General features: G+C 59.7%; 2 protein-coding genes across 3 annotated transcripts; both read right to left on the reverse strand.

Annotated features, from left to right (window-relative positions):
* Nucleotides 1–127: 127 nt before the first annotated feature.
* MYBPH (myosin binding protein H) lies at nt 128–7,538 on the reverse strand. 2 transcript variants are annotated; one of them, XM_074317159.1, is made up of 11 exons: nt 7,106–7,538; nt 6,894–7,028; nt 6,105–6,272; nt 4,083–4,171; nt 3,571–3,766; nt 3,253–3,392; nt 2,553–2,712; nt 1,326–1,462; nt 1,013–1,199; nt 705–753; nt 128–256 (listed from the first exon to the last, which is right to left on the reverse strand). In XM_074317159.1, the coding sequence occupies exons 1-10, from the start codon at nt 7,293–7,295 to the stop codon at nt 737–739; spliced, it is 1,419 nt and encodes a 472-aa protein (XP_074173260.1). In that variant the 5' UTR covers nt 7,296–7,538; the 3' UTR covers nt 128–256; nt 705–736. The 2 variants fall into 2 exon arrangements, with proteins under 2 accessions (XP_074173260.1, XP_019606399.2); XM_019750840.2 differs by having other exon boundaries at nt 160–283.
* Nucleotides 7,539–9,938: 2,400 nt separating this feature from the next.
* CHI3L1 (chitinase 3 like 1) lies at nt 9,939–16,554 on the reverse strand. Its single transcript, XM_019750841.2, has 10 exons — nt 15,663–16,554; nt 15,524–15,553; nt 14,571–14,772; nt 14,206–14,262; nt 13,354–13,504; nt 12,599–12,720; nt 11,687–11,810; nt 11,064–11,246; nt 10,573–10,689; nt 9,939–10,444 (listed from the first exon to the last, which is right to left on the reverse strand). Exons 1-10 carry the CDS (start codon nt 15,685–15,687, stop codon nt 10,304–10,306), a joined length of 1,152 nt encoding a protein of 383 aa, XP_019606400.2. The 5' UTR covers nt 15,688–16,554; the 3' UTR covers nt 9,939–10,303.
* Nucleotides 16,555–18,515: the final 1,961 nt, after the last annotated feature.

An 18,515-nucleotide genomic window follows, 5' to 3' on the forward strand; every position in this document is an offset into this window, starting at 1 on the left:
TCACCAGCACACAACCCTTTGCAGAGGCTCTCACTCCAGTGTCTGCACCTTCCAGGCCCCTTGTGCCCGGGAAGCCTGGGCTGGTCTGCCAGGCCCATTCCTGGGTTCAGGGCTCCAGTCACGGCGGGAGGAGGCTAGGCTGGTGCCCTGGATCAGAGCCAACCGCCGTCAGTGTGGAAATGGGGGTCTGGGCATTCATGGAGCTGGTCCTGGGCTTGGCGGGCCTGGTGTGCCTGACCTCTCAGGCCCTCAGCAGCTGGCAGATCAGACACTCCATGAGCCCCTAGAGTGGGCAGAGCCGGGCTGAAGAGGGGTTGGGGCGGGGAGCAGCCCTCCTTCCCCCCCCCCAGCGCTCCCTCCCTTGGGGCCCAGTTCCCGGGTCTGAGCTCTGCCCACTTCCTCACTGTCCAGAGCCTAGAACCACCTGCTCAGGGAAGGCAGGCACAGGTTGTTGTCCCCCCTTTTCTGATGGGAAGACGGGTCTAAGAGGTTGCCCTGACCTGAGGTCACCCAGTGCCAGGCCTAGTCGCCCTCTAGGTCACTGCCGTCCTGGCCTCACTGGTAACGCCTGCCTGCTCCGCTGCCCTCGTGTCTCTGAGATGCCCTGGGAGTGGGTGAGTGACTGCCCCTTCCCTCCTCACCCCACCCCTGCTCCCAGCCTCTGCCCCAGGTAGTGGGGGGGCGGGGTAGGCGGAGCCATTTACCTTCCTTGGTCACAGCCTCCTCCACCTGCTCTTCAGTGAGTGGCTGAGGCTGGAAGAAATCCCACAGGTCAGAGCCGGGGTTGGGGGTGTCTGCTGAGAACCCAAGTGGGGAAGGAAGGACGGGGGCTCAAGGTGCACCCCACTGCTTTGCCCACCGTGGGCCATCCTCCCTCGTGGCGAGTCCTGACAGCCTGGCCTCTGTCTGCTGCCCTTGGACTTGTCTTGGTTCTCAGCGCTCAGCCTCCTCCAGTCCAGGGAAGAGGTAGCTTCTGCCTCCCATCCGTGGAGAGGCCCTCTTCAACCCTCACCTTTGACCTCCAGCCGGCAGTCCACAGATGCTTCCCCCAGGGCATTGGTGGCTTTGCAGGTGTAAACACCGGAATCAAAGGGGCTGGGTTTCCGGATCTCCAGGGTGCAGACGCCTTGCTCAGAGAGGGCGCGGTACTTGGGGTTGCCCTCGATGGCCACTTTGTTTTTCATCCAGGTGATCTTGGGCTGTGGGAGCAAGGTCACAGGAGGGCTGGGGGCTGGGGGCTGCGCGCGGCCCTCCAAGGCCATCTCCGGGCCCAGGGGGACACGCTGGTGGGATCCCTCAGCCCACTGCCCCCACCACCCCCTCACCTTGGGTGACGCCCGGACACTACAGAAGAGCTGAGTGCTGTAGCCAGGGGTGGTGGCGTGGTCAGCCAGGGGCTGGGTGAACGAGGGGGCTTCTAGGAAGTCTCTCTCCACAAACCCTTTAGGTTTGTCAATAATTTCTGTGTTCAGGGAGAAAATGGGGTGAATGTGCAGTTGCAGGAGACCTCTGAGGTCTCCTTTTCCTGAGGTGATCACTGAAGCTTCCACCCAGCAATGTCACCTAGTCTGCACAGCGCCCCTCTGCAAGGGCAACTGCTGTCCCCATGTGCCAGACGGGAAACACGGCCCTTGGAGGATGTGCCTTCAAGATGGAAGAGCACATGACGGCTCCGTCCCTCTGGGCAGAGAGACGATGGTCGGGAGCGAGGTCTCGGCATCAGCAGGACCGGAGACACCCCATTTCATCCTGACCACTCGTCTGTGGTTCCGGGGCAGAGCCGTTATGAAGCCAGGCATGGCCAGTGTGTGGAGCTCAGATGCAGAATGTCTCAAAGGGGCAAAGTGCCTGGGTGGCAGGGAGGCCAGAGAGGTGACGGATCTCGGCTGACTGTGGAGACCAGCATTTCATTTCTGTTTGTCTCTGTAGACCAGACTGGCTCTCCTTTTGAAACAAAAATGTCCTCCTAACTCTGTGCAGCTCAGGCTGGTGTTAGAAAGAGTGTGCCTTCTGGATCCTCCCAGACTCTGTGTGGGGGAGGGCCTTGGAGCACACAGGGTGACAGGGAGAAAGGGCTTGGAATTTCACATGTGACGCAGGGGCCATGCCCTGTGTGGAGACTGTAAATACTCGTATCTCTCTTGTCTATCTATGTGGCGTCATATTAGGGTTGGGAGGGCTGTGCTTTCAGCAGACTTGCCAGAATTCACTGTCCACGCTCATTGCCCTTCAGACTGGTTCCCTTGGGACATGCACGTGAGCCCCAGCGAACTTTATGATGCTACTTTAGAATCCACAGCCTCCCACCCGGGGCTTCTTGTTGGAATGGGTCTGCTCTGATGTGCTTGTTAAATCAGTCCCCACATCCGTGTCTTTACGGTTGTTCCAGTACGTGGGTATATTCATAGCTGTATGGGGTTGGGTGTGCATGTGTGCGCGGGTGTGTATATCTGTGCGTGGGTGTGGACAGGGCAGCACCTGTGAGAAGCCCACAGGAAAAGGCAGAGATGAGAGGGGGAGAACCAGCATCGCTGGTCCTGGCCCAGACCCACCTGCCTTCTGGATGTGGGCAAGCTCCTTGGTGACAGCGGCGGAGGCAGAGAGTCCACACAGGTTTTCCGAAAAGACCCGGAAGGAGTACGAGTTGCCCACAATGAGGTCGGAGATGGTGCAGGTTGTTGGATGGTAGCGCTCCAGCACCGTGAACCATTGCTGTAGGGAGCCGGCCTGTCATCTCACCTCTCACCCTGCCCCCCACTCGCTGCCCCATCCTCAGAGGGCTCATTCTGTGCCCAGTCCCTGCGGGTTGAACCTTCTAGCCTTGGGCTTGAGGGAGTTTGAATTGGGAGGAGCTCTTGGGTCATTCGGGTGACCTCTCTGGGGTTCTCAGAGAATTCTGGAGCCTTGCACTCAAAGTGTGGCCTGAGTACCTGCAAACTGAGACCACCTGAGAGCTTAGTTTACAAGTGCAGGATCTCAGCCCCACCCTGAACATATCGAGTGAAAATCTGCATTTTAGCAGGATTCCCAGGTGATCCCTGTGCCCATGACATTTCCACAAGTGCCACCTAGAGTCTGAGGTGCCTCAGAGAGCTACCCTGACAGTCTTGAGGGGGAAACTGAGGCCCAGACAGGAAACAGATCTTGCCAATAAGCCACACAAAGAGGCAGGCTAGCAGTAGGTGGACTAGAACTCAGTCCCTGGACTCCTGGGGGCTGGGCCCCCACCCTGTCTGCTCCAGGAGGCCTCACCCCCGTCTTCCTGTCTGCCTTCTGCACCGTGTAGCCCAGAAGCTCCGCGTTGCCTGTGTCCTGGGGCGGTGTCCACTGGAGGGCAGCATTGCAGCCCCAGACGTCCAGCAGCCTGACACTGCTCGGGGGCTCAGGTCTCTCTGCAGGACCAGAGTGTGACAGGGAGTGGGGTGGGGGCCACCACAGAGCCCCGCACCCAAGGTCTTGCTCCTCTCACACGCCCCTGGCTGGACCCCATGAGGTCTGCTCTGCAGTAGGAGGTGTGGGATGGGGGTGGAGGGTGACTGGGGCCCTGGCGGGCAGCCTCCCGGCACATACCGATCACCAGGATGTGGACGGTGGCCTTGGCCTCCTGGTCTTCCAGCTTCACGGTGAGCTCGTAGCAGCCTGAGTCTGAGCGCTGGGCCGAGCGGATGAAGAGGATGGAATCCTGCTGCCCGGTGCGCACACTCACCCGCTGGCTGTCCACGGCGTGGCCGTTGTGGGTCCACGAGGCCTGAGGCTTGGGGTTCCCCTGGGAGAGAGGAACCCTGGTGTGCAGGAGGAGCCAGGTCCCCACCCCCGAACTCCGGGTCTCTGGGGTATGTTCTGGGAGCCACCCAACAGCCCTGCCCACGAGGGGCAGCAGGGAGGGGCTGGAGCCACAGGTGCTGCTCGGAGCCGCCCGTCCAGGTGTCCAGTCAGCCTGGGATGGGCTGTCCTGTCCACAGGCTAGAGAATGTGCATGACAGGGTGGGCGGGGCCGGTCCTCACATCCCCTGGGCTCCTCTGACCTGCTCCCATGGGGCCCTGATGTCCACCTGCGCTCACACGTGGCAGGAGACACACACCTGGAAGGGGATTTGCAGGTTGACCGTCTCTCCCACCTGGCGGATGTATGTCTGACGCAGGTGACGAGGGACGCGAATCTTGGGGGGCTCTGCATCAAAGCAAGAGTCTAGGCTCAGCACAGCAGTGGGGTGCTGGTGGGTGAGGGCTCCTGGCTGCATCCCGGGGCCACCTCCTTGTGGGAAGGGCAGAGCTTGTCCCTGAGGCCCAGGGGCCCAAACCCCAAGGCGCCTGGGAACCTGGAAGCCAGGAGGTCCCTGTGGTGTGAGTGCTGGGTGCCTGGACCCTGCCCGGCAGTGGGTTCTTGCACCTGTGGCCTGCATGCCCAGAACAGGGGCGATGCCTCTGCCACCCCAACCCAGCACGCTGCCGCCGAGGGGCCCAGTGTCCAGGTCACCGGAGGGTTAGCATCTGTCCCTTCCTAAATGACACCACAGTAGACATACCCCCTTCTTCCTCTGTCACCCCTCCCACCACCTTCAGTCTCACAGTTGGGAAGTCCTTCCTGAAATCAGACCACCTTCCTGGCTGTCACCTAACCAGGTGCAGCCCCCACAGCCACGGGGAATTCCGAGGCAAGCTGCAGCAGTCCCAGCCACTCTCTGCGCCGGCTGTTCTGGGGTGGCGGTGACTGAGGCATCTGAGCAGCAAACAGGTGGCAGCAGTTGGTGCGCAGGACGGAGGGGAGCAGACGGGGAAGGGACACTGTGTCTCTGAGGATTAGCTGCGTGGCACTTGGCTCTGGAAGCGGCAGGCACAGAAGGCTTGGCAGCTGCAGGTGGCCGAGCACGCTGGGCAGGCCCCCGCCCTGCGCTGCCCGTGAGGACGGCCTGTGTGCCCTGTGTGCTCACAGCGTCCTCCGCCTCTTCTCTCCAGGAAACCCCCCTTTCTCCTGCCAGAGGAATTTCAATGGAGTGGTGGGTGCCGAGTCTGGCTGCCAACGTCGGGCTTCGGGGTGAGACCCGGGCTCTTGCAGCCTCTCAGTCTCAGCTCCCCGGGGCCCCTGGGGAAGGTCCAGGACCCTCAGTGGTTTTGGAAACCGCTGAGCAGACCCTCTGCCACCTGGCGGGACATGACTGGTCCTGTGTGGAAAGCAGGTTCTGGGAGGGTTGCCACCATAGGCTTGGTCACCTTCAGAGAGGTGTGACAGTCCATAGTTCTAAGCTCCCTATGGGTCCCACATCTCTCAGGCCCTAGAGTTGAGAAGTATTTCCGTGAATCCAAACTTGACCCCTTGTGTGGCTATGAAACCCCTTTCTGGAGGCCAGAAGTGTGGGGGTGGGGAGAGGGAGTAAGGGGAAGGTGGAGAAGGCCTCAGACCACCTGCTGGCCTGTGTCTCTCTTCACCTGGGACCCTGGGCTGTCCCCAGAGACTTTGGATTAGACCAAATGACTCACTGCCGTTAACAGTCTGAAACCCGACCAGCTCTGGAAGGGGAGCAAGGGTCGGCCTGCAAATAGAAGTCTCAGCAACGGACAGCAGCCGGCCTCCCAGGCCCCCAGTGCGACGCTGCCCTGTGGGCGTGGAGAAGCCTTCCTGGCCCTTGGCTTCCTCCCCCAGGGACATGGTGGGACCAGATGGAAGCAGACTTCACTCTGGTCCCACCCTGGGGGAGATCTGGAACCCAGGCCATAGGAAATGATGGAAAATGGGCAGAAATGGCTTCCACGGCTGCAGGAGGGATTGTGCTTGGAAACGTGGAAGGGTGGGATGACTAGCGCGGGACCTGCGGCCGGGACCTGGGCGCTTGCGCGGTCACTTCTGGGGTCAGGAAGCCCTTTCCCTAATGCTTGGGGACTCGGCCACTCAGGGAAATGGCCTCTTGGACCTCCAGAGGCCCCTGACTGCTGAAGAACCTGGGACTTTCTTAAGGCAAGATGCTGACAGCACGTGGCTTATGCACGCGTGTGTGGGAGCAGGGACGTGACCGCCCGTCCGCTCTGCCCACTGGCCTCTGTTTCTCCATCTGTCAGATAAAGTGCCTGGGAGAGCTGGGGGCAGCAGATGAGAGGATGGGCTTTACCAATGGTTTCTCGGATGTGGACAGGCTGGTCCAGCACAGCTGGTGGGCCGGCCCCTGCCAGGCTCACGGCAGCCACACGCAGGAAGAACTTGTCTCCCAGAGCCAGGTTCCGCACGGTCTGCTGGGTCACCATCATGGGCCGGGCGTTCACAGGCACCCACTCCAAGGCTGCGGAGAGGAGAGGGCACAGGGCCCTGGCTGTGTGGCCATGGGCACTCTGCTCCCTGGTGATCTAGGGAAGCCATCTCCCTCTATGGGCCCATGTTCTCCGGGCTCCCCTTCCCTGACTTCTCATTCTCAAATGGCATCAGACACCTGACGTTAGAGCCATGGAATGGTGGCCATAGGTGGGGTGGCTGAAGCTCAGAGAGGGTGGACACCTTGCCAGGTCACACAGCACGGTCGGGGCAGAGGCAGAGGGCAGGCTGAGCGTGGCTGCCGTGGACAGCAGACAGCGGGAATGTCGCCAGACCCCCGTCCCCTAGTTTTCTCACTGTCTCTGAGTCTAACTGCCGTCCACCCCCCAGCTTCTTGGCCCTCTGCCCCCCGCCCTCAGCAGGGTTCCGCTGAGATGTAGCATGGCCCTCACCTCTCATCAGAGCACTGCCTTGTGTCCCCTCCTTCTGTGCTGCTACTCAGGGGCTCCCTGGAGCTGGAGGATAAGGGCCTCCTGAGGTCATGTGGGCTCCCCCTGACTGCGTTACCTGACTGGCCAATGGCAGGGTCTGGGGGCTTGTCTCTGCTGTGCCCCAAGCCCACCCCCCTGGGTGCGTGCAGGGCTTAGCTCACCTCCCTCCCTGAGCAGTTCCAGCACGTAGCCCTGGAACCCCAGCCTCCCTGGCCTCTCCGGAGGTTCCCAGCTCACGGTCATCGAGCTGTCACTCACGTCCTCCACGGTCAGCAGCAGCGGGGCACTGGGCACGTCTGAGTGCGGGGGAGAGGATGAAGGATGCCAAGAGCTCCCGCTGCCTCCCTCTCCCACCTGCCCCACCTCTTGTCACCTTCACTTGGGGGTGCAGGTTTGGTGGCCGGGGGGACAGGGGCCTGAGGGCTCGCCACTGGAGCCTGCTCTTCCCCGGGACTCCCTGATGCTGCCCCTTCCTCCAAGGGCTCAGGGGGCCCCTTGGCCAACTCAGAGGCCTTCTCCTCTGGGCCATCGGCAGGGGCCTCCGCGGTGACTTCTCCTGTCATTGCTGGGCTGGTTGGGGGTCAGGCTGCAGTGTGCAGAAGTCCGCAGTGGAGGGTCTGGCCTCTGGGGTGCCTGGGACACCTAGGTCCAGGCTTATATAGCAGGGGCGGCCCCACCCCCAGTGAAATGATTCCCAGCTGTGGGGTCAGGTCAGGGCGGGGGGACTGGGGGGCGGGGAGCTCCTAGGACAGGAATAGCTCTGGGGGAGGGACCTTTCTGCAGGGTGCCTTGTGGAGCGCAGTGCCCCATCTGTCACTCACCGTCACCGCGATTGGACCCCAGCAGCCAGGTGCTGGTGCCCTTATGGGAGGAAAGCACAGACTGAGGAGGTGGGACGCTGGCAGGAACCTGTGCCAGGGGTCAGGGCAGTGGGAATGACAGCTTCTATCTGGAGAATGAACCCGCCTTAGTATGTGTAGGCCTCTGTGGTCACCTGTGCCCAGGGCTCCTCAGCCTGGGGCTGGGTCCCAGAAGCCTGAGATAGCCTCCCTGGGGAGCACTCCCAGCTCTGCCCCTGGGGTCCCACGGTTGCCCATCCTCACATCCCCTGGGGCCTGAGGCTGAAGGCCCTGGAGAAGGAGGAAGTGGGAGGCCACGGTGGGACTGAGCAAGGTGTTCCAGCCACGGGACCCCAGGAGGGGATGTGAGGCCCCTGGTGCCGCCTCTCTGAGCCTCCCCTTCCCTGCCTGTTCCAGATGACGGACCCCTGGCCCTTGGGGTGGGCTCAAGTCGTAATGCAGATGTGGAGGAGGCCCTGGCGGGTGGCCGCACTCTGAAACTCTTCAAAGTGGGGCAAGGCTCAGGCGTTTGCAGTGGAGGAAACGAGGCAGGTACAAATTTCTAGTTATTGATTCATTCATCCAGGAAAACGCTAATAAGCTGGAAACACCACATGCCGGGGAGGGGACAGGCAATGAGCGCTCCGGTGCCGCTGGCAGGGTAGATGGGAGCCTCCTTTTGGGAAGCGAGATGGCATCTAGAAGAACTGAAAGCACGCGACCCACACGTGTGCCGCAGGGGACATGCCCGAAACACCCTCTGCGGTGTTCTGCTTCATGCCCCAAACCTGGGGACAATCGCAGCCTTCAGCAGAAGGCACCCGTCACTGTGGAGTGTGTTCGCACCTAGTGTGGAGGTGGTGTTACCCTCCAAGGGAACTCGGCAGACTACAGCAGGCTGCCTTCCTCTGGGGCATGTCCAGGGGGTGAGAGCACAGGGCAGCAGATGGTGGTGGCCTCTGCGTGGAGTTTCAGGAGACTAATGAGGTCACGTTTCCTGTCCTGGGTGTTGGTTACACAAGTGTTCATTGTATAATAATTCTTCAAATTTAAAAAATAAATTTTACACACACTTTAGCACGTGCGATATTTAGGAATCAGTTCACATGTAGTTTACGTAGGGCCCGCAGCCACAGGCAGTGTCCCTCCCAGGGTTGGGGCGCAGGAGCGTCCCTGTTGGGGGTGGCAGTGCAGGGCCTGGGGGCCTCTGCCAGGTGACTCAGTGTGCTGTGCGCAGGGGGTGGGGGGGCCTGGAGACCAGGTTTCCATCCCTGGACTCTGAGTCTACAGCTATAAGTGAACGTGACTAACTGGTCAAGACCCTGAGTCAGCTCTGCAGAGCCTGTCCCAGGCTGGGGGAGGGTGAGGGGGTGCAGGGGGAAGGGTGGAGACTTGGCTGCCCTGAAGAGCTCACAGCCCCTGGGTTTCAAAGACCCTCGTTTGGTGGGATAGGCAGGGGGCGGGGTTGGGGGAATGCTCGGTCCTCTGGCCAGCAGTGAAATGTCAGGTACCCCTGAGGCTCTGGCCAAGTTCCCACTCTCTCCGCCTTTAGCCAGGCTGTGACCTTGGGACCAGTTGCATCTGCCCAGCTCCAACTGGTTCAGATTTCAGGGAGGCTAATAGGCATTTCCTTCCCTACACCTCAAGCTGGTGTCACAAACCACTAGGCTAAGTCACAGCTGGTCCAAACCTCAGGAAACCCATGAATGAATCCATGTTTTGGGCGTTCACTGGCCTCTCCCTGGACACAAGGCGCGTCTCCTCCCCACCCACGTGTCCCACGCCAGCCTGAGCAGCGCAGCCTGGATCTCTGCTGGTCTGAGGGCCGAGTGTGTCCCCAGGGGAGAAAAGAGTAGGACAGAGGGCTGATGCAGCAATGGGAAGGGGAGGAGAGGGGAGGCTGGACGGCCGGCTCCCAAGGCCTGCAGGCTCCAGCCCTGGGATGAAGGGACGGTGCATGAGGTAACACTGGTGTCCCCTTTCTAGCCTGCGTCTGGGGTCAGGGCTCTCCACACTGGCCCTGGGCTGGTGCCCACACCTCCCTCGTCAGAGGACACGGAGGGTTGGGAGTGAAGGGCTTGCGTCCTCCTCCTGTGTGCTGGCCTTGGGAGCAGAAAAGGCTGCTCTCATCAAGAGCTGCACCGAGACGGCTGGACGGCTTCGCCCTCTCGGGCAAAGTTCAGGGCAGATGGATTTGAGGATGCGGGCTCCCTTTGGGACGCCCTGGGTTCTGGCCGAGGCCATGGTGGCCTCCCCCTCCACAAACCCAGGCCCCCCCAGCCCGGGAGAACAGAAACCATAGGAAATGGGCGAGGTGGGCCTGGTGAGTCAGGCGCCACTGCAAAGAGGTCCTGAAGCGAGTGCCAATGCTATGAAGCTCTGGTGCTTTATTGAGCAGCTGGCGGGTGGGCGGGGCCCAGCTGTGCTCCTGGGGGTTCAAGTGGGGCTCTGCAGAGGTGGCAGTAGGCTCCTTGGTGGTGGAGGTTGCCAAATGGTCTCCTTTGAGACAGAGGCCTGGGGAAGGGAGCTGGAGGAAATCCCCATGTGCTGAGCTTGGGGCCACCGAGTATTACATTCATCAACAGTGTGTGCTGCCTCCAGGCGCTCTGCTTCCAGCCCTGCCCCAGAGCGAAGCTCCGGCCTCAGAGCTGTGGCCTCTGCAAGGGGGGGTCCCAGGGAGCGCGACAGGTTCATGGGGTGGGCAACCCGGCTCCCTGGCAGGAGGACAGAGGCTAAGCTGCAGTGAGTGCGTCCTTGATGGCACTCGTGAGAGGGAAGGGCAGGTTCTGACCACAGAAGACGCCCCGGAAGTCGTCCAAGTCCAGGGCCCACACCATGGCACCTGCCAGCTGCCGGTTCCGCAGGTACTGCACCTAGAGGGGAGGCCAGATATCGTTGGGGCCTGAAACTCTGGTACACCGCAGGGAACCCACATCTGGCGGCTGCTCAGAGCAGGCTGTCCCTCTCCCTCTTTATCCTGGGCATGGCCTTGGGAACCTACCTTGGTTTTGACGCTCTCTGGGTCACTGTACCCCACCCACTGGTTGCCCTTGGTGGCATAGGGAACCTGCTGGTCAAGGAGTCTGTGGACCGTGGCTCCACGGAGGAAAGTACAAATCTGAGCAGAGAGCAAGGCAGGGTGCAGGGAGCTGTGCTGAGACCACAGGGTGCAGCTCCCCGAGTCTCTTTCAGCCCCTGCTTCATCCTCCTGGCTACTAGGCCCCCGGACACTGCTGGCCTCCTGCAAGCTTGTGTAAAACAGATGCAAATGTCCCCGAGTTGTGTGGCTGACTCTATGGCCTGGCCCCAGGCTCACAGAGCGGTAGGCTGGCCAGAATCAGAAGCCCCTGCCTCTTGGTGGCGCTCAGGAAGCTTGTGCTGCAGGCTGGGTGTGCCTGGCCGCCCCTCCCCCAGGCCCCTGGAACACTGTTCTCATCCCCGAAGGAGCAGAGCAGGGGGCAGTGGGAGGCCGACCTTCGCCCCAAGCCATACCTCATAATAGGCCAGGATCCCTTCCTCCTTGGTGAACTGGCCTGCTATTCCCGGTCCTGAGGTGGGGGCTCCCACACCCGTCTCGGAAGAGGTGAGGGTAAAGGTCCTCCCAAAGGTGGGGATCCCCATAACCAGCTTCTTGGCCGGGGCCCCCAGCCGCAGCATGTAGCCCACAGCATAGTCCTGGGCGGGGAGGGGGGCAGGGTTAGCTAGGAAGGCTGGGTGCATCTCCACAGGCCCCAGGACCCCCCTTTCTCCCGGGAACCTCGTCAGGCTAAGAGACATTGTGCAGTTTCAGCCTCCAAAGCTCCTCACGAGCACACAGAGCGATTGTTACTGTGTGAAAGGTGCTGAAATCAGGTGACTGGCTCAGGTTCCCTAGGAGCCAGCAGCACGTCCAGACCAGACTCCTGCCTCCTCAGCCCCTGCGGCCTGGTCAGGAGAGGCCCTGCTCCTGGACGGTGCTGCGGCGTCCTGTCTTCCTAGACCCTGGAGGACGCACAGACCTGGGGCCTTGGTTTCCTCATCTGTGAAGTAGGACCACAGCCCCTCCCTGGCAGGGGACTGAGGAGTTGGGCGTGGCATGTGGGCACTGGCCAGCCCTCCTCCTTCCGGGCACTCACCACGTTGTTGAACCTGTAAGCACGTGCCTCCCTCTGGCCTCGGAACAGGGGGCTGTGATGGCCGGTGGTTTGGTGCCAGGCTCCGTGGAAGTCGTATGTCATGAGGTTGATGAAATCCAGGTGTCTGTGGGGGGTGGGGGCCGAGGGGGGCCCAGCAGGGTGTGAGCAGGGCAGACGGGCAGCCACTGACCCAAACCCAGCAGTGACCAGTGACCACCCCGGGGGGCTCAGGGCCCCACACGTGCACTTAAGGCAGGAATGGAGCCCTTCCATTCACCGCAGCAGATGTTTGGGGGTGACATGTCACGTTCTCCCACCAAGTTCATCTTGGTGAGTGCAGATTACAAGTGGCATCAACAGACAGCTGTGAGAAAAGAGCAGGACCTGCGACCCACACAGGTCCTGTGTGAGGGGCTGTGTGAACACGACCTCAGGTGTTTGGGGCACACGGCTGGGACCGCCCCGTTGCCACCCTCTCGGTCATCCACCTGGGCGCTGAGTCTGCAGCCCCCTGAGATCATCAGAAAGGCAATTCTGAAGTGACAGTGCTTCTTCCCTCCAAGGGGGGGGCAGATGAGGAGGTCACCCCCCCCCCGCTGTGTTCCCAGAGGGCTCCCTGGCAGCCCGGAAATGACAAGTGTCAGTACTGGCAGTGCATCTGCTGGGAGCCGCTCTGCTCAGCTCCACACGCAGCAAGTGCCTGCTCTTTAGCTTCTCCGCTTGCCTTTTCCTCACACGTGCCCACGGCAACTCTTAGCTGGTCAGCACTGTCCCCCAAATGAGAAAGGGAGGACAGGGCTCATTATGCCCCGTTGGCAGATGGGGACACTGAGGCACAGAGAGGGGAAGTGACTTGCTCAAGGTCACACAGCAAGGTTCTCATTGCTGGAGGGGAGGTGGACGTGGACTCACCGGGCCAGCTGGGCGATGTCATAGCCGCGGTCGAGGACAACCTTCCCAGCAGACACAGCCGCGCTGAGCAGGAGCTGCTCTGGCCCCTTCTGGCCTTCCTTTGCAAACTCAGCCTTCATTTCCTGGTTGGGGGAGAGGCTGGCTAGTGGGAGGGGCCTGTGCAGGGAGACTGGCGCGGCTGGACTCGGCGCACCCATGCTTTTCCTAAAAAACTGTTGAGCCCAGTCTCGTCTCCACAAGGCCAGGGCACACCCAGCAGCACACAGTTACTCCTGCCCTGGAGGGACCGTGACGTGCCTTGTATGATGGGACGTATGATGTTGAAAGAAATTTGCCTTTTGGTGCCTGTTTGAGCCAGCACATGAGATCACAGTTTTCAGGTGCCTTATGTTGGTGCTGTGCACAATTTTTCTAGACAAGCACTGCTCTGGGGTAACTGGACATGCGTGGCCTGTTCCCAGGTGTGGCTCAGTGTCCCTGATGCAGTGACACTCTACTGAGCAGCAGTGATGAGTGAGTACTTTGCCTCTTAGGACCCCACCCCAGCCCTGCCTGGCCACAGGCGGCTTCCTGCTCTGTGAGCTCTCGGGACCCAGACCCTTGGGCTTTCCCGGCCCGGCTCCCAGGAGCTGAAGCATGGACGCGTCAGCCCCTCTGCACCTGCCCTCAGCAGGCTGTCGGGTGGAGACAGCATTGCCCAGCTCACTCCCCGGTGTCCACCCACCTCCGTGGCACTTTCCTGCCCCAATCAATACCTTGACCAGACTGGTGAGATGCTGTTTGTCTCTCCTTCCGGGGTACAGCCAGGCAAGGTCCAGCCCGTCGAAGCCATGGGCCCGTAGAAAGGGCGGCACTGACTTGACGAAAGTCCTGCGACTCTGGGCATTGGCGGCTATTTTTGAAAATCTAGGACCAAAACCAGCCCAGAAGAGTGCTCAGCACTGAAACGCTGGACGATTCAGCCCTCTGGAGGGGTGTCTGAGCCACGAGGAAGAGGGGCCCTGAGCCCACAGCTCCAGGAGGCCACGGCCGCCACAGGAGCCTCTTCCAGGCATGTGCTTTGGAGCCCGACATCCCTGGGTTCCAGGCCCGGCTCTGAACAGGCTCTCACCTGAGTCTCAGAGACGTCGTCTGGAAAATGGGGATATATGTAATGTCTCTGTGCCATTGTGAGGATAACATGTGACAATGGCTGGAAAGACGTCTGACACTGAGACGTCCCTCAGTAAGTGGGAGCTGTTACCCCACCCCCTTTGCCAGCCCTGCTCCAACTGTAGCCATTCCAGGAAGTCTCCCAGGGTCTCCACTCCCCAGCTGCCCCATCCTTCCCCTCTGTGTCCGTCCAGCCCTTAGGACGGTACCCCCAGAAGTCCTTCCTTGTCAGGTCTGAGTTGTAACGAGAGTTGGCAAGGAAGCAGACCATCCACTGTCAACTTGCTGTGTGATTCTTGGCGAGGGTCCCTCCCCCGTGGGCTCTGATTTCTCGGCGGCACACGAGGCGGGCCCCTGACAGTGATTTAGGCTCCTGCGCGTAGCCCGTCTGGGGCGCTGGGACCCCCGTGCAGCCTCCTCACCTGTACCCATCATCCTCTAGCAGTGGGTCGTACCTGTGAGAACCGAAGTTCCATCCCCCGACAGACAGGAGGGTCTTCAGATTGGGGTTCCTGTGGGCACAAGGAAGGGGCGCAGGGAAGAGCACAGTTGTTGTGACACAGCCTCCCGTAGGCCTTGGAGGCCCTTCCAGCTCTCAGCCCCGATATTCTAAGACACCATAGACCACTTCGGTCCCCCACAGCGGCGACGCCAGGACGTGGCGACCCAGAGAGGGAGCAGTGTCCAGGCTCCCTGGAGAGGTACCCTTGGCAGATGGGGGACGTTCCCAGAGGAGCTCGGCACTGGCGTCTCCAGGTGGCATCGAGCATCAGCCCTGCCAAGGCGTCACGTGCCCGCCCAGCCTGGCCCGTGGCCCGACCTGCTCTTCAGGCTGTTCAGGGTGCCGTACAGCGTCTCGTCATTCCACTCCCAGGTGTCGATCTCGTTGTCGCTTATGTTGGCAAAGCTGTAGATGATGTGGGTGCACAGCAAGGGGTCCACAGCGTCTGGGAAGCAGCTCCCGTCGCCCTCCCGGTACTGGGACCAGCTGGTGTAGTAGCAGACCAGCTTGTATGCTGCACCTGAGGAGGAGTTCAGGGGGGCCTGTGCTGAGCCCTGAGCTCAGGTCCAGGGCGCGGGGGAGGGGGTGTGAGCACCCCGAATGCTAAGTGAAAGCACGGCTGTCCCGCGGAAATCGGGCCTATTCTGAACATGCTTGGAGAAGAGCCTGCCATGTGAGCATACTGCAGACTAAGAACAGGATGAAATGGGGCCTGCTGCAAGCAAACAAGGCTTCCCCGAAGAGCAGGGGACCCAGCCCAACACAGCCCGTGTCACAGACCCGGCCTCCAGGGTGGTGCTTTGCAGGGCCCTTGGCTGACAGGCTCTGGTCCGCCTGTTCTCTGCCCTGACCTGTAACCCACCCAGAGCAGCTCCCCTCAGCCCACCCCCAAGCTGCGGCACAATGTCAAGGGACCGGGCAGTCCTTCCTCTGCTCTCATTTGAATCCCTCCTGGTGCAAAGGGAGCCTGTCTGCCCGCAGGTGATGGGGGAGGAGCGGGGGCTGGCGCTCATCCGCTCAGTGGTTCCCAACAGGCCTTCATGGAGCCTTAGCCTTTGAAAGATTTTTATTTTGAAACATTTCGAATATACAGAAAACTAGAAATAGTATAACAAACATCAGAATACTTATCATCTGCATTTTACCAGAGTTAATATTTCTGAGCCTGTGAATCACAGAAGAAGCTGGAAAAGTGCTCCCCTCGGCCAGTACCGCCTGTGGACGTCCTCCCCACAGCCCCGCCTCCCAGGACCTAAAGGGAGGTTACTTACAGCTCTGGAGCAGCGCCAGGACTGCCAAACCTGAGGAGAAAGCCAGGGTTAGGGCCTTGCTGCGTGCACCTGCCCTCCCCCAGCAGGTAGGAGAGCACGTCCCTCGGCCAGTGGCTCTGGGCATCCCCAGCCCAGAGACCTGTGCGAGCCACCCCCAGACCCATGGTGGCTGCAGCAGAGAGGGGCAGCTGTGGCCTCTTCCTGTGCCTGCCGCCCAGCTGCCAATGCCTCACACTTTCTTTATACCTATCCCACTACTGCCCCGGCCTCCAACCATCCCATTTATGGAAACAGAGCTGGTCAATGAAGGAACCACCAGTCTGGGACTTTGTGGGAGGAGCCCTGGGACAATTGAGAAACCCGGAGAGTTTTGAAATCTTGGGCCCCTCTTCATGAGGCACCTGCCAGCAAAAGAGCCACCAAGTGACCGCCAGGGGCTCCCAGGGTGACTCAGCCTCCCTTCCAAAGACCTCCTTCCCACATCTGTAGCTTTTCTAGCCAACATTTTCCGGGCATTTCTGGCAGCCTGTGTACCTTTGCCCTTGGCTGTGTTGAAACTGTAACCCACTGGCCCAAACAAGGCTGTTGCTGATTTTCTCCCCTCATCCAGCACCCGCCTGACCCATGCTCCCCCTCAAGCTCTCTCTGAGCTGTTTCCCACAGCCTGACTTGAGAGAAGAGGCCTTTCAGCAACCAGGTGCTGACTGTTTACAGGAAAAGTCTGGGAGGCCTGGGAAGCTCCAGAGAACACTTTAGAGCTGGTGCTTTTTGTTTGAAAGGCCACTTAGGACGAGCAGAAAGGGTCTGCTGCCAGCCTGGGACTGCGGCCAAGTGCTGGGGGACACGGGGACTCCTGATACTCCCAGGCTGAGCATCTCCACCACCTCTGCTCCTCTCTCGGTGTTGTTTCTGAAACCCACCCTCCCTCATGAGTCCTCATCAGTCTTCGGGGAAGAGCAGAGCTCCCGAAGGCTTGTGCAGGCTGGAGCCCGGCTTGTGGATACACTTTCTGGCCATTGATCCAGGAGAACGCCATTCTCTGCAGGCTGTAAAGTAATTAACAGGCAGTGAGTGAAAAGTTCAGGACACCAAGAGCCAGACTCGGTCAGAGGTCTTCTCAACAAAGTTCCTTTATTTCTACAGTGACATTAAGTAACCTTCCCATGTTAGATCTGGGTGAGTGAGCTCTCTCCCTCGTTCCCTGTCTCCCTCTCATTACCTTTCCTCTCCCAGTAAAACTGGAATGAGTCCTCCTTCTTTTTATTGTAAGGAGTGGACAAAAAGCAGTGTGTCCAGAGTCGTACTCTGTGAATACTAAAGGGTCAGTGCTTCTCCCTTTGAAGGCAACTGACTCCTTTTGTGCCTAGATGATCGACAGCAGTGAGAGTCGGTGATAACTTTCACCTTCATTTGGGGCACTGAGAAGTGGACTTCCTCTAATTTCGAACTGAGGTGTTACAAAGCAGCACGCACGCAAACTTTTCATAACAGAGTGCAGGGTGTTAAGAAATCACCTCCTATTTTCACTCTCTTCCTTTGTTAAAAATTATGTCCGAGGCTCGGACTGGCCCAAGACTAGTTGTTCTGTGCTCCCCCAAACTCAGTTTATTAATTTCACATGTTCTGCAGGAAAGTGGCTTCACGACAAGTAGCCCTGGGCCTGCCTCAGTGGGGTTGGCCACGGTGCCAAGGCTGAGCAGCCCAGGTCACCCACGCCCCTTCACTCCCTACACCCCACCCATCACACCTTCGCCAAACCTGAGCATTTGCTCTACTGTCTCCCACCACGGAGCCTTTACATACGTTGTCTACATGCCTGTCACTAACTATGAAGGCTTTATGCCATTTGCAAGCTCATGAGACAGCCATTGTCATGGGTTGTGGCCAGAGACACGAGAACCTAGGAGAGAGACAGAGGACTTGCTCATGACACAGCAAGCAGCATGACCGTCACGTTTGCGTCACTTCCTGTGAGGCTGCCTGGGCATCTCAGTGTGCCGGGACTTAGGGTCCCGGCATGAGCTCCTGCTTTACTGTTTCTGGGTCACCTTTTACAATAACCACTTGCAGTTGAGCCCATGAAAGTTGGTGACTTTTGCACCAACCACCTCATAAGCAGTAGGTGCCCACTCCCCATCTGCTGCTCGCTTGTGACTGGGGACAGGGCACAGCCCTGCTCCTGGCTCATTGCAGGCCCTGGGTGTATTGAAACAGCTTTCAACCAGAATGGCCCTGGGGTTTTCACTTCCCCAAAGTGGAAGCTTGGATGCTGAGAGCTACTGGCCGACCAGGGGTGGGTGGCTTGTCCCTCCTGTCAGCAAGTCCTAATCTGCATAGTCTTAATGGCAACAGCTAGTACTGTAATACACTTCCCTTGGCCCCCAGTTCCTGGAGGGTGATGCTGGAGCATGCAACGCAGCAGGGGAGCTGAGTTTAAGGAACACAGTCTTTTCTAATGGGCAGGAAGCCCCCTCTCCTGGGACCTGGAGGGAGATGCTATCTTCCTTATACTGGACAGTAAACAAACCTGCGTTTGTTCCAGAGGAAAACACTGTGTCCATTTGCAAGGTTGTTGGCTACACAAACATCGTTGGAAATGCAGTCTGGGAGGACACAGCTCCTAAGATCTGCAGAAATGTGAGACCCACCGAGAGCTGCCCCCCAACAGGCCCACCTTTGGCCTGTTCCTCCTCTTTCTTCTTCCCATTGCAGCTCAGCAAGCACCTTCCGGTGAGGGAACCTCCAGCTGGGGCTGTCAGAGTCCTTCTGACCTCTCTTCCCAGCACCTGACTTAGTTATCACCATATTCGGCGTGTAGAGGTAGAGGTAGGTGTCTTGTTAATGTCCGTCTCCTGGGCCAGACTATAAACGCAGTGAAGGCAGGACTGAGGCTGTTTTCTTTACCTTTGTGTCTACCCCCAGTGCTTGACGCAGAGGAGATACTTAGTAAAGTCCTTATTGAGTGAGCGATCGTAGCGCAGTACATAACTCC

This window comes from Rhinolophus sinicus, linkage group LG12 (genome assembly GCF_036562045.2).
Source record: "Rhinolophus sinicus isolate RSC01 linkage group LG12, ASM3656204v1, whole genome shotgun sequence".
Classification (NCBI taxonomy): domain Eukaryota; kingdom Metazoa; phylum Chordata; class Mammalia; order Chiroptera; family Rhinolophidae; genus Rhinolophus; species Rhinolophus sinicus.

Bases quoted from the DNA above. Each gene is read 5' to 3' on its own strand.
- MYBPH (XM_074317159.1), bottom strand. From the start codon at position 7,295: ATGACAGGAGAAGTCACCGCGGAGGCCCCTGCCGATGGCCCAGAGGAG. The intron at 4,172-6,104 runs GTAAAGCCCATC...GCTTTGATGCAG, and splicing joins CCACATCCGAGAAACCATTG to AGCCCCCCAAGATTCGCGTC. The intron at 2,713-3,252 runs GTGAGGCCTCCT...GGCTCCCTACAG, and splicing joins AGGCAGACAGGAAGACGGGG to CAATGGTTCACGGTGCTGGA.
- CHI3L1 (XM_019750841.2), bottom strand. From the start codon at position 15,687: ATGGGTCTGGGGGTGGCTCGCACAG. The intron at 11,247-11,686 runs GTGAGTGCCCGG...CTCCCCGCCCAG, and splicing joins CTTACAGGTTCAACAACGTG to GACTATGCTGTGGGCTACAT. The intron at 10,445-10,572 runs GTAGGTTCCCAA...CCTCCCCTCTAG, and splicing joins CAGAGAGCGTCAAAACCAAG to GTGCAGTACCTGCGGAACCG.